Source organism: Dendrobates tinctorius, unplaced genomic scaffold (genome assembly GCF_039654945.1).
Source record: "Dendrobates tinctorius isolate UK_male_01 unplaced genomic scaffold, ASM3965494v1 ptg000041l, whole genome shotgun sequence".
NCBI lineage: Eukaryota > Metazoa > Chordata > Amphibia > Anura > Dendrobatidae > Dendrobates > Dendrobates tinctorius.
Window position 1 is genome coordinate 5,684,008 of NW_027361709.1, and position 13,220 is coordinate 5,697,227.

At 50.7% G+C, this 13,220-nt stretch overlaps 1 protein-coding gene across 2 annotated transcripts in view; it reads left to right on the forward strand.

Moving 5' to 3' along the window:
• The window catches only part of EEFSEC (eukaryotic elongation factor, selenocysteine-tRNA specific), a 124,786-nt gene that overhangs the window by 20,462 nt on the left and 91,104 nt on the right, over nt 1-13,220 (forward strand). For both annotated transcript variants that reach the window (XM_073575051.1, XM_073575052.1), the window contains exons 2-4: nt 1,501-1,708; nt 11,350-11,446; nt 12,342-12,506. In XM_073575051.1, coding sequence (XP_073431152.1) covers nt 1,501-1,708; nt 11,350-11,446; nt 12,342-12,506 — 470 coding nt within the window. The remainder of the gene's footprint in view (nt 1-1,500; nt 1,709-11,349; nt 11,447-12,341; nt 12,507-13,220) is intronic.

Sequence of the window (13,220 nt, forward strand, 5' to 3'; positions counted from 1 at the left end):
CCGTACGATTGGCGGCTGAAAATCAACACCCCCCGCCCTGCGTGATTGGCGGGTGAAAATCCACCACCATCCCCCGCGAGGTTAGCAGCTGAAGATCCACATCCACCCCCCCTGCGCGCGATTGGCGGCTGCCCCTAAATTCTGTCCTCTTGGAAAACCCTTATGATTTCTATGGGCCAGACTTCTCCTGTGGTCACTGATTAGAGTTGATCGCAAGAGCTGCTCTTCGCTGCCGGGCCTTAAAGGAAGACGACTTGATGACGTCCATATATCTTCCATATAACATGCTCCACCAGCCTTACCAGTCCCACCAGGGAGATTTTACATTTTTTTGCTTTTCGGAGGCGGTGCGCTCCTGAATGATTGACAGTTCGCTCTAGCAGCATTGTTGCTCTGAACTCTGTGCGTCTTCATGCTGCCTCTGCACGGTCGGAGGAACATGGGGGCATTGACTCTGGCGAACTTTAGAGCCAGCGCTTGCAAGCACGGACGCCTTGCTTAGAAAACCGTCCGTCTCTGACAGTTTGCAGCATTGGCCGGGAACCTCGGTAGTCATCAGTAAACTATAGCTTTAAACATCATAGCGTTCTTCAGACCGAAGACGATTTTTCCTAAGAAGTGAATTTCAGATTTGCTACTTATTTTACAATTTTAACCTTTTAGTAAGTTGAGAGAATCCCTTTAAGGAACTGGAATCGGACGCGGTGGAGATCTTGGGTTCAAAAGTTTTCTTGCACCTAACAGTTGGGAAAACATCGACCATTGCTACAATGTATCGGACATTAGTTTCTTGTCCTTTTGTGCTCCGGTTCATATAACACAAAGCCTTGCTCTCTGCACCTTGTGTCCTTTCCTCATTTTTTTTCTTCTTTTTTTTTTTTTCCTCTCTTGAGAAGGTTTCATTCCCCGGTAATCCTTGACGTGCTGCTGTCAGCTCAGGGAAGTTGTAAGCGGGTCAGGAGAATGGCCGGGTATTGGCGGTTATCTCTGTGGTCAGCAGTAAATGGCTAACCTTAAGCCAAGCTGCCGGAGCCTTATCTCCTCATGACTCAGGGCTTCCATCTTTTATTCTCTATGATCTATCTCTAGAAATTTGGCAGAAGATCATTGAATGGGAGAGACCAGAGGCCATTCACTAAATGCTGATTTTTTTATTTTTTATCTTTTACTTTTTTTCTTTCATTTCTAAGCTGTAACACAAACATTAAATCTGCTGCTGACCGTGGACACGAGAACCGCACGATAAACGAGACCCAAAAATTCTATTTCATGGTTTATTTCTATATTGGGATTTAACCCTAAAATAATAACTAAAAAAATAAATATTTTGAGCCTTTTTGTGACCCAAGTGCCAAATAAAAAGTGCACAGGGACGGTGGCACGTCACGGTCCCCGACCGATCCCCGAACACATTTCCTATAGTCCTACCTGTGATATATATATATATATATTGTGCCGTATTTTCCAGTAAGATTACCATTTTGCTGTATCTCTGGACAGGTGCACAGATCATAGATCTCATGATGCTGGTCATCGACGTAACGAAAGGCATGCAGACCCAGTCTGCCGAGTGTCTGGTTATTGGACAGATCGCTTGCAACAAGATGGTGGTCGTCTTAAACAAAACTGATCTGCTGCCAGAAAACAAGAGGCCGGCTGCCATTGAGAGGATGACCAAGAAGATGCAGAAGACACTCGAGAACACAAAGTAAGTACCGCGGGCCAGAAGCCTGCCTGGTCGTGTCGTTATGTTCTAGGGCCGCCATTACACATTAGAGTGACTTGATTATTTACTGTAGATGTGATGGAGGAGCCTCGTAGAGGGGAGGACACTGCAGAGGCCGGGGAATAAGTGACGGCTCACTCGCTACTTTCAGGACAAAGTGTCGAGATGCAGAGGAGGTCGGGGCAATAGCTTCTGACATACTCCGATAACCCCGCAAGCAACGATCCAACAGGTTGTGGTGGTGTTCCTGGTTTGATCTGATCTTTTATTTTTTTATGCCCTTAAACTGCTGCTTTTTTCCAAAGTCAGTGCTGCACTTTTCCACAGGTTGTGTCTGGGGCTTATCCTGGTCCCATCTACTTAATTAGTGCTGAATCGTATGACCTATGGACAGGTAACATGCGGACATGGAAGAAAGCCGTGTGTTTCTAATCCTACACATCCTTTTTAAAGAATATAAGTTGCCTGATGATATGATGGATCATTAGTGCCAAGTGCAAGTGTTCTTCAGCCTACCAAAGAGGCTGAGCACACTAGAGGCTGGCTGGGGATCTGCAGAGAAGGGAGTCTGCGGGGTGGGCTCCAAGAGAAGGGAGTCTGCGGGGCGGGTGCTGAGGGAAGGGGGTGTGTGGGGCGGGCTCCGAGGGAAGGGAGTGTGTGGGGCGGGCTCCGAGGAAAGGGAGTGTGTGGGGCGGGCTCCGAGGGAAGGGAGTGTGTGGGGCGGGTTCCGAGGGAAGGGAGTGTGTGGGGCGGGCTCCAAGAGAAGGGAGTCTGCGGGGCAGGTGCTGAGGGAAGGGGGTGTGCGGGGCGGGCTCCAAAGGAAGGGAATATGTGGGGCGGGCTCCGAGGGAAGGGAGTGTGCGGGGCGGGGGCTGAGGTAAGGGGGTGTGCGGGGCGGGCTCCGAGGGAAGGGAGTGTGTGGGGCGGGCTCTGAGGGAAGGGAGTGTGCGGGGCAGGCTCTGAGGGAAGGGAGTGTGCGGGGCGGGCTCTGAGGGAAGGGAGTGTGCGGGGCGGGCTCTGAGGGAAGGGAGTGTGTGGGGCGGCCTATGAGGGAAGGGAGTGTGTGGGGCAGGCTCTGAGGGAAGGGAGTGTGCGGGGCAGGCTCCAAGAGAAGGGAGTGTGCGGGGCGGGTGCTGAGGGAAGGGAGTGTGCGGGGCGGGCTCTGAGGGAAGGGAGTGTGCGGGGCAGGCTCTGAGGGAAGGGAGTGTGCGGGGCGGGTGCTGAGGGAAGGGAGTGTGCGGGGCGGGTGCTGAGGGAAGGGAGTGTGCGGGGCGGGCTCTGAGGGAAGGGAGTGTGCGGGGCGGGCTCTGAGGGAAGGGAGTGTGCGGGGCAGGCTCTGAGGGAAGGGAGTGTGCGGGGCGGGCTCTGAGGGAAGGGAGTGTGCGGGGCGGGTGCTGAGGGAAGGGAGTGTGCGGGGCGGGCTCTGAGGGAAGGGAGTGTGCGGGGCGGGCTCTGAGGGAAGGGAGTGTGCGGGGCAGGCTCTGAGGGAAGGGAGTGTGCGGGGCAGGCTCCAAGAGAAGGGAGTCTGCGGGGCGGGTGCTGAGGGAAGGGAGTGTGCGGGGCGGGCTCTGAGGGAAGGGAGTGTGCGGGGCGGGCTCTGAGGGAAGGGAGTGTGCGGGGCAGGCTCCAAGAGAAGGGAGTCTGCGGGGCGGGTGCTGAGGGAAGGGAGTGTGCGGGGCGGGCTCCGAGGGAAGGGAGTGTGCGGGGCGGGCTCCGAGGGAAGGGAGTGTGTGGGGCGGGCTCTGAGGGAAGGGAGTGTGCGGGGCGGGCTCCGAGGGAGGGGAGTGTGCGGGGCAGGCTCCAAGAGAAGGGAGTCTGCGGGGCGGGTGCTGAGGGAAGGGAGTGTGTGGGGCAGGCTCCGAAGGAAGGGAGTGTGCGGGGTGGGCTCTGAGGGAAGGGAGTGTGTGGGGCAGGCTCTGAGGGAAGGGAGTCTGAGGGGCGGGCTCCGAGGGAAGGGAGTGTGTGGGGCGGGCTCCGAGGGAAGGGAGTGTGCGGGGCGGGCTCCGAGGGAAGGGAGTGTGCGGGGCAGGCTCCAAGAGAAGGGAGTCTGCGGGGCGGGTGCTGAGGGAAGGGAGTGTGTGGGGCAGGCTCCGAAGGAAGGGAGTGTGCGGGGCGGGCTCTGAGGGAAGGGAGTGTGTGGGGCAGGCTCCGAGGGAAGGGAGTCTGCGGGGCGGGCTCCGAGGGAAGGGAGTGTGTGGGGCGGGCTCCAAGAGAAGGGAGTCTGCGGGGCAGGTGCTGAGGGAAGGGGGTGTGTGGGGCGGGCTCCAAAGGAAGGGAGTATGTGGGGTGGGCTCCGAGGGAAGGGAGTGTGCGGGGCGGGCTCCGAGGGAAGGGAGTGTGCGGGGCAGGCTCCAAAAGAAGGGAGTCTGCGGGGCGGGTGCTGAGGGAAGGGAGTGTGTGGGGCAGGCTCTGAGGGAAGGGAGTCTGCGGGGCGGGCTCCGAGGGAAGGGAGTGTGTGGGGCGGGCTCCGAGGAAAGGGAGTGTGTGGGGCGGGCTCCGAGGAAAGGGAGTGTGCGGAGCAGGCTCCAAGAGAAGGGAGTGTGCGGGGCGGGCTCCAAGAGAAGGGAGTCTGCGGGGCGGGTGCTGAGGGAAGGGAGTGTGTGGGGCGGGCTCCGAGGGAAGGGAGTGTGTGGGGCGGGCTCCAAGAGAAGGGAGTCTGCGGGGCAGGTGCTGAGGGAAGGGGGTGTGTGGGGCGGGCTCCGAAGGAAGGGAGTGTGCGGGGCAGGCTCCAAGAGAAGGGAGTCTGCGGGGCGGGTGCTGAGGGAAGGGAGTGTGTGGGGCGGGCTCCGAGGGAAGGGAGTGTGTGGGGCGGGCTCCAAGAGAAGGGAGTTTGCGGGGCAGGTGCTGAGGGAAGGGGGTGTGCGGGGCAGGTGCTGAGGGAAGGGGGTGTGTGGGGCGGGCTCCGAGGGAAGGGAGTGTGTGGGGCGGGCTCCAAGAGAAGGGAGTCTGCGGGGCAGGTGCTGAGGGAAGGGGGTGTGTGGGGCGGGCTCCAAAGGAAGGGAGTATGTGGGGTGGGCTCCGAGGGAAGGGAGTGTGCGGGGTGGGCTCCGAGGGAAGGGAGTGTGCGGGGCAGGCTCCAAAAGAAGGGAGTCTGCGGGGCGGGTGCTGAGGGAAGGGAGTGTGTGGGGCAGGCTCTGAGGGAAGGGAGTCTGCGGGGCGGGCTCCGAGGGAAGGGAGTGTGTGGGGCGGGCTCCGAGGAAAGGGAGTGTGTGGGGCGGGCTCCGAGGAAAGGGAGTGTGTGGGACGGGCTCCGAGGGAAGGGAGTGTGCGGGGCGGGCTCCGAGGGAAGGGAGTGTGCGGGGCAGGCTCCAAGAGAAGGGAGTGTGCGGGGCGGGCTCCAAGAGAAGGGAGTCTGCGGGGCGGGTGCTGAGGGAAGGGAGTGTGTGGGGCGGGCTCCGAGGGAAGGGAGTGTCTGGGGCGGGCTCCGAGGGAAGGGAGTGTGCGGGGCGGGCTCCAAGAGAAGGGAGTCTGCGGGGCGGGCTCCGAGGGAAGGGAGTCTGCGGGGCGGGCTCCGAGGGAAGGGAGTGTGCGGGGCGGGCTCCGAGGGAAGGGAGTGTGCGGGGCGGGCTCCGAGGGAAGGGAGTGTGCGGGGCAGGCTCCAAGAGAAGGGAGTCTGCGGGGCGGGTGCTGAGGGAAGGGAGTGTGTGGGGCAGGCTCTGAAGGAAGGGAGTGTGCGGGGCAGGCTCCAAGAGAAGGGAGTCTGCGGGGCGGGTGCTGAGGGAAGGGAGTGTGTGGGGCGGGCTCCGAGGGAAGGGAGTGTGTGGGGCGGGCTCCAAGAGAAGGGAGTCTGCGGGGCAGGTGCTGAGGGAAGGGGGTGTGTGGGGCGGGCTCCGAGGGAAGGGCGTGTGTGGGGCGGGCTCCAAGAGAAGGGAGTGTGCGGGGCAGGTGCTGAGGGAAGGGGGTGTGTGGGGCGGGCTCCAAAGGAAGGGAGTATGTGGGGTGGGCTCCGAGGGAAGGGAGTGTGCGGGGCGGGCTCCGAGGGAAGGGAGTGTGCGGGGCAGGCTCCAAAAGAAGGGAGTCTGCGGGGCGGGTGCTGAGGGAAGGGAGTGTGCGGGGCGGGCTCTGAGGGAAGGGAGTGTGTGGGGCAGGCTCTGAGGGAAGGAAGTCTGCGGGGCGGGCTCCGAGGAAAGGGAGTGTGCGGGGCGGGCTCCGAGGGAAGGGAGTGTGCGGGGCGGGCTCCGAGGGAAGGGAGTCTGCGGAGCAGGCTCCAAGAGAAGGGAGTGTGCGGGGCGGGCTCCAAGAGAAGTGAGTCTGCGGGGCGGGTGCTGAGGGAAGGGAGTGTGTGGGGCGGGCTCCGAGGGAAGGGAGTGTCTGGGGCGGGCTCCGAGGGAAGGGAGTGTGCGGGGCGGGCTCCAAGAGAAGGGAGTCTGCGGGGCGGGCTCCGAGGGAAGGGAGTGTGCGGGGCGGGCTCCGAGGGAAGGGAGTGTGCGGGGCGGGCTCCGAGGGAAGGGAGTGTGGGGGCGGGCTCCGAGGGAAGGGAGTGTGCGGGGCGGGCTCCGAGGGAAGGGAGTGTGCGGGGCGGGCTCCGAGGGAAGGGAGTGTGCGGGGCGGGCTCCGAGGGAAGGGAGTGTGCGGGGCGGGCTCCGAGGGAAGGGAGTGTGCGGGGCGGGCTCCGAGGGAAGGGAGTGTGCGGGGCGGGCTCCGAGGGAAGGGAGTGTGCGGGGCGGGCTCCGAGGGAAGGGAGTGTGCGGGGCGGGCTCCGAGGGAAGGGAGTGTGCGGGGCGGGCTCCGAGAGAAGGGAGTCTGCGGGGCGGGCTCCGAGGGAAGGGAGTGTGTGGGGCGGGCTCCGAGGGAAGGGAGTGTGCGGGGCGGGCTCCGAGGGAAGGGAGTGTGCAGGGTGGGCTCCGAGGGAAGGGAGTGTGCGGGGCGGGCTCCGAGGGAAGGGAGTGTCTGGGGCGGGCTCCGAGAGAAGGGAGTCTGCTGGGTGGGCTCTGAGGGAAGGGGAGTCTGCGGGGCAGGCTCTGAGGGAAGGGGAGTCTGCGGGGCGGGCTCCGAGAGAAAGGGAGTCTGCGGGGCGGGCTCCGAGAGAAAGGGAGTCTGCGGGGCGGGCTCCGAGAGAAAGGGAGTCTGCGGGGAGGGCTCAGAGAGAAAGGGAGTCTGCGGGGCGGGCTCCGAGAGAAAGGGAGTCTGCGGGGCGGGCTCCGAGAGAAAGGGAGTCTGCGGGGCGGGCACCGAGGGAAGGGGAGTCTGCTGGGGGGGTTCCGAGGGAAGGGGAGTCTGCCGGGGGGGCTCCGAGGGAAGGGGAGTCTGCCGGGTGGGGTCGCCCAGAGAAAGCAGTTTGTGGGGCTAGGTGCTCGGAGAGGGGAGCTTTGGAGTTGGGAGGGGAGTCTGTGGGGTAGGCGCCCAGTGAAGTGGAGTTTCCCATCTTGAAGGACAATCGGCAGAATATGAAGGATCTAGTGGTCCCACGGACCGCCGCGCTTTGCGGTAGTCGTGCTTTCCTAAATCAGTCCTCGGTTTATTATTATTTTGTTAAAATGGATACACCTGTTTCAACATTTGTTCCTGTTCCACGCAATGTTCATTTTTCTGGTGTTTGGATTAAGTGTAATTGAATTTCCCCAAGCTTTGTTGTTAATCTCTTTGACTCTCAGTACGAATGTTCCCAATCAGAGCCGCGGGCAAGCGGATTACAGTCATTGGAAGTCACTGTTGTTGGCTCTCTGTAAAATTCAATATGTATCAGAGAGGCTGAAGCCCAGCGAGATTCTCCAGTAATCCAGCCATGTTCTGTGTCTTCTGGAGCAGTTGAGACCCGACCTCTCACCTAACGGCCGGTGAGCGACGACCTGCGCCCACAACGTCTCCTCCAAAAGCAAAGTTTCAGTACTTGATAATTTTACCTCGACTTGAACACTTATAACATGTGAACAGCATCTCTCCCCATACGCCGCTCTTCTGAGAATATTTTGAAAACTTTAAAAAGTCACTCCCTCACCAATCACCTCCGTACAACTGCCCTAAACTCTAAATTGTTGTGGTTGGGTAATAAAGACAGTGCTTTAAACAGCTGGGTGGCGAAGATGGATACTGCCCCAATGTACAAGAATATAACCACTATAATACTGCCACAATGTACAAGAATATAACTACTATAATACTGCCACTATGTACAAGAATATAACTACTATAATACTGCCACTATGTACAAGAATATAACTACTATAATACTGCTCCTATGTACAAGAATATAACTACTATAATACTGCCCCCTATGTACAAGAATATAACTACTATAACACTGCTCCTATGTACAAGAATATAACTACTATAATACTGCCCCCTATGTACAAGAATATAACTACTATAATACTGCCCCCTATGTACAAGAATATAACTACTATAATATTGCCCCAATGTACAAGAATATAACTACTATAATATTGCCCCTATGTACAAGAATATAACTACTATAAGACTGCTCCCTATGTACAAGAATATAACTACTATAATACTGCCCCCTATGTACAAGAATATAACTACTATAATACTGCCCCCATGTACAAGAATATAACTACTATAATATTGCCCCAATGTACAAGAATATAACTACTATAATACTGCTCCTATGTACAAGAATATAACTACTATAATACTGCCCCCTATGTACAAGAATATAACTACTATAATACTGCTCCTATGTACAAGAATATAACTACTATAATACTGCCCCCTATGTACAAGAATATAACTACTATAATACTGCCCCCTATGTACAAGAATATAACTACTATAATACTGCCCCCTATGTACAAGAATATAACTACTATAATACTGCTCCCTATGTACAAGAATATAACTACTATAATACTGCCCCCTATGTACAAGAATATAACTACTATAATACTGCCCCGTATGTACAAGAATATAACTACTATAATACTGCCCCCTATGTACAAGAATATAACTACTATAATATTGCCCCAATGTACAAGAATATAACTACTATAATATTGCCCCTATGTACAAGAATATAACTACTATAATACTGCTCCCTATGTACAAGAATATAACTACTATAATACTGCCCCTATGTACAAGAATATAACTACTATAATACTGCCCCCTATGTACAAGAATATAACTACTATAATACTGCCCCATATGTTCAAGAATATAACTATAATACTACTATTATGTACAAGAATATAACTACTATAATACTGCCCCCTATGTACAAGAATATAGCTACTATAATACTGCCCCAATGTACAAGAATATAACTGCTATAATACTGCCCCTATGTACAAGAATATAAATACTATAATACTGCCTCAATGTACAAGAATATAACTACTATAATACTGCCCCTATGTACAAGAATATAACTACTATAATACTGCTTCCCTATGTACAAGAATATAACTACTATAATACTGCTCCCCTATATACAATAATAGAACTACTATAATACTGCCCCCATGTACAAGAATATACCTACTGTAATACTGTCCCCTATGTACAAGAATATAACTACTATAGTACTGCCCCCTATGTACAAGAATATAACTACTATAATACTGCACCTATGTGCAAGAATATAACTACTATAATACTGCTCCTATGTGCAAGAATATAACTACTATAATACTGCTCCTATGTGCAAGAATATAACTACTATAATACTGCTCCTATGTGCAAGACTATAACTACTATAATACTGCTCCTATGTACAAGAATATATCTACTATAATACTGCCCCAATGTACAAGAATATAACTACTATAATACTACCCCCCTATATGCAAGAATATAACTACTAGAATACTGCTCCTATGTACAAGAATATAACTACTATAATACTGCCCCCTATGTACAAGAATATAACTACTATAATACTACCCCCCATATACAAGACTATTACTACTATAATACTGCCCCCTATGTACAAGAATATAACTACTATAATACTGCCTCCTATATACAAGAATATAACTACTATAATACTGCCCCCCTATGTACAAGAATATAACTACTATAATACTGCCCCTATGTACAAGAATATAACTACTATAATACTGCCCCTATGTACAAGAATATAACTACTATAATACTACCCCCCATATACAAGACTATTACTACTATAATACTGCCCCTATATGCAAGAATATAACTAGAGATGAACAAACCCGACCAGCAACGTTCAGGGTACTTACCGAACACGGACTTCATGAGGAAGGCCGTGTTACTGTTCGGGTTCAGCACTCTGGACACCGGGTATTTCTTGTGCATGACAGTGTGGCAAACATTGCCTCTGATCAGCAGTAAAATCATTACCGCCGGTCAGAGAGCTGCGGTTCTCACGCCGTCAGATAACAGGTTGAGCCCGCTGTGTTTGGAGGTAAAAAGTTTATCTCCGGTCACTGGCATCGGCTGATGGGACGACAATTCCCATCAGCCGATGCCTGCTGTCAGTAATAACAGCGAGAGCAGGTGGCGGCTGTTGGGAGTATTCATCAGCCGGCGCCTGCTCTCTGAATAAATAATTGGCGTGGGTTCCCCTGTATTTTTGTTAACCAGCCAGGCAAAATTGACAGCTGCGGACAGCTGTCAGCTTCAGCAAGGCTGGTTATCAAGACTAGAGGGGTCCCCACACTATTTTAAAAATTGTTTAAATAAATAATAAAAAAAAACAGCATGGAGGCTGGTAATCTCAGGCTGGTAAGGGGCCATGGATATTGGCCCCTCCCCCACAGCCGCACAGGTAAGTAAAGGCGACAATTCTGGCGCTTTTCCCTGCACTTCCCACTTGCCGTGTAGCGATGGTAAGTGGGGTAATATTTGTGAGGTTGATGTCACCTTTGTATTGTCAGGTGATATCAGGTCCACGGATTAGTAATGGAGAGTGGTCTTTAAGGGTATGTGCACATGCTGCGGATCTGCAGCGGATTTGGCCCTGCAGTTCCGCAGCAGATTCTGCTGCGTTGTACAGTACCTTTATTTCCTATGGAAATAAAAAAAGCGCAGTGCACATGCTGCGGATTTTTCCGCAGCTTACAATCTGCAGCATGTCAATTCTTTGTGCGGATTTCGCTGCGGTTTCACACCACATCGATTATTAGGTGTGAAACCGCAGGGCAAAACCACAGGCTAATCTGCAGATAAACCGCAGGACTTTTGTCCTGCGGATTTTTCATCAAAATCCGGACAACCTAAAAACTACGTGTGCACTTACCCTAAGACACCCATCCATTACTAATCCTATAGTTACATGGTAAATAAACACACAGCCAGAATAATATATTTTATTTGAAATAAAAACAAAACACACTTACTTTTTTATTTAATAATAAGAAATGCAGTTATACTCTCCTAACGCCCATTCCATTGAAGCCATGGTCTCCTGTAAAAAAAACATAGAATAATATTTTTGGGGGAGGATAAAGGGGACGCGTTTTATAATCAGATAATCTGAAGGTATCTTACGTTGGGGCGTGGGCGCGGTGGAGAAGGGGTCACAGGAGGCAGGGTCGCTGTTTCAGGAGGCCAGCGGCAGCTGGAGTGGGGCTATGCTGCAGGCCCTGGGCTCTCAGAAGATTTCCCTGCTGTGAGCTCCAGGAAAATGGCCTTCTCATTGTTCTCCTTTGCAGGGCATTTTACTTCCTTTTTATTTTTTTTTTAAGATTCCATGGCTGTCCTATTATCTCTGTGGCTGCAAAACCTGGTGGACCTGAAGCTCCGGAATCAGAATCTGCTCAGGGAATCTCGGAACTGATTGAGGTTTGTGTTGGCTCCTGTTAGATCACACGAGTGTTAAATATTCTGACTTCCAGCAGCCACCACTAGGGGGAGCTCAGGCGCCTTTTGCAGACTGGGTATTCATTGAACACAATATTACACATGTATGCAATCAGCCCTTGAGCTCCTCCTAGTGGTGACTGCAGGTAGTAAAAACTTCATAATGTATTTTTTTTTATTTTTCTGAGTTTTGTACCCCATAAAAAGCAGCTATATTATATTTTGGGACATTTTTGATCTCTACTATTTAAAGTCACTCACTATGTAACCAACCTTCATGAAATGATGATTTTGCAAGTAGTTTTTTGAGCACAGTTCGGGGGTGTGTGATGTGGTCGACTCACGTTGTGGGAAGCCCGATTCTTCCATCGTCTAGAACATTTACTTCCCTGTTTGGTTTTCCGTTAAGGATTTCTGATCTCACAAACTGATTGCATTCCCCCTCCAGCTTCTTTCTCTGAAATTCCTGGGCGAACTCACCCAGTGGTTTAGAAAAATTGCATAAGAAATGTAGATTCTATAAGAAGGGTCAAATCTGGCAAAGTCACCTCCCGGGTTATGGTGACGGTAATAAATATATATATATATATATATATATATATATATATAAATAAATTTGTTTTTTTATTTTTTTTTCATTGTAAAAATAGTCTAAGCATGACGATTCCATATTTATTTATTTTCATTTTATTACCTTTCTTTATAGCTTAAATAAAGGCGCGTGTGGTTCAACTATGAAGGATTGTAAAAAAAAAATATTTTTAATTTCTGCTTCTAGTCCTAGAGCCGACCGTCCACTGCATTTACCATTTCTAGCAGTTTCAATGAACCTTTGTGTTTTTTTTTTTTTTTTTTTTTCCTTCCTATCTACACGCAGCTCCTGAAGTCTCAGGCTTTCTTGCCTCGTAGAGATCCCTCCGGGCCTTTCCTCATGGCTGTTGACCACTGTTTCTCCATCAAGGGTCAGGGCACGGTGATGACAGGCACCATCCTCTCTGGATCCGTCAGTCTCAATGACAACGTGGAGATCCCGGCCTTAAAGGTAAGAAATCATCCGCCACTAGTGGGCAGCGTCGCATCAGCTGCACAGTTATATGCCGGCCAGAAATACCAGGACGTGATCGGGTGGGATGTTAATGACGTTGGGGCAAATTGTACTTTTTTTAAAAAAAATTTTATTTTATTTGTTTTTTTTTACTATAACAAAAAAAAAATCATGTTTTTGTCAACTTTATTCAAAGTAAAAAATCATAATTTTTTATGAATTTCACTCAAATTTTTTAACTTGATTTTTCATATATTTTAAACATTCTTACATTACAAAATTAGCATTTGATTTAACATGTAATATAGGGGTAGAACTAGGGAGAAGAGGGCAGAAGTTATTTTTTACAATTTTATTTTTACTTGCTTTTTGTATATAATAATTATAATAATAATTTTATTATTACAGTAAAATAAAAATAAAATAATAATGGATTAACATGTAGTATATTTGTATAGTTGATTTTTTTATTTTATTATTATTGTGTTATTACCGTTTTTATTTATTACAATAATGCAAAAGTAGTAATAGTATAATAAAATACTATTTTATGTATTTTATTATTATTGTTATTAGTACTAATTCTACAATAATACTACTAATATTATACATGATAAAATATTATTTTATTGTGATTATTTTATTATATTTTTACTTTTATTGTACAATAAATATTAAAATATTGTTACAATAATAATAGTAGTACAATAA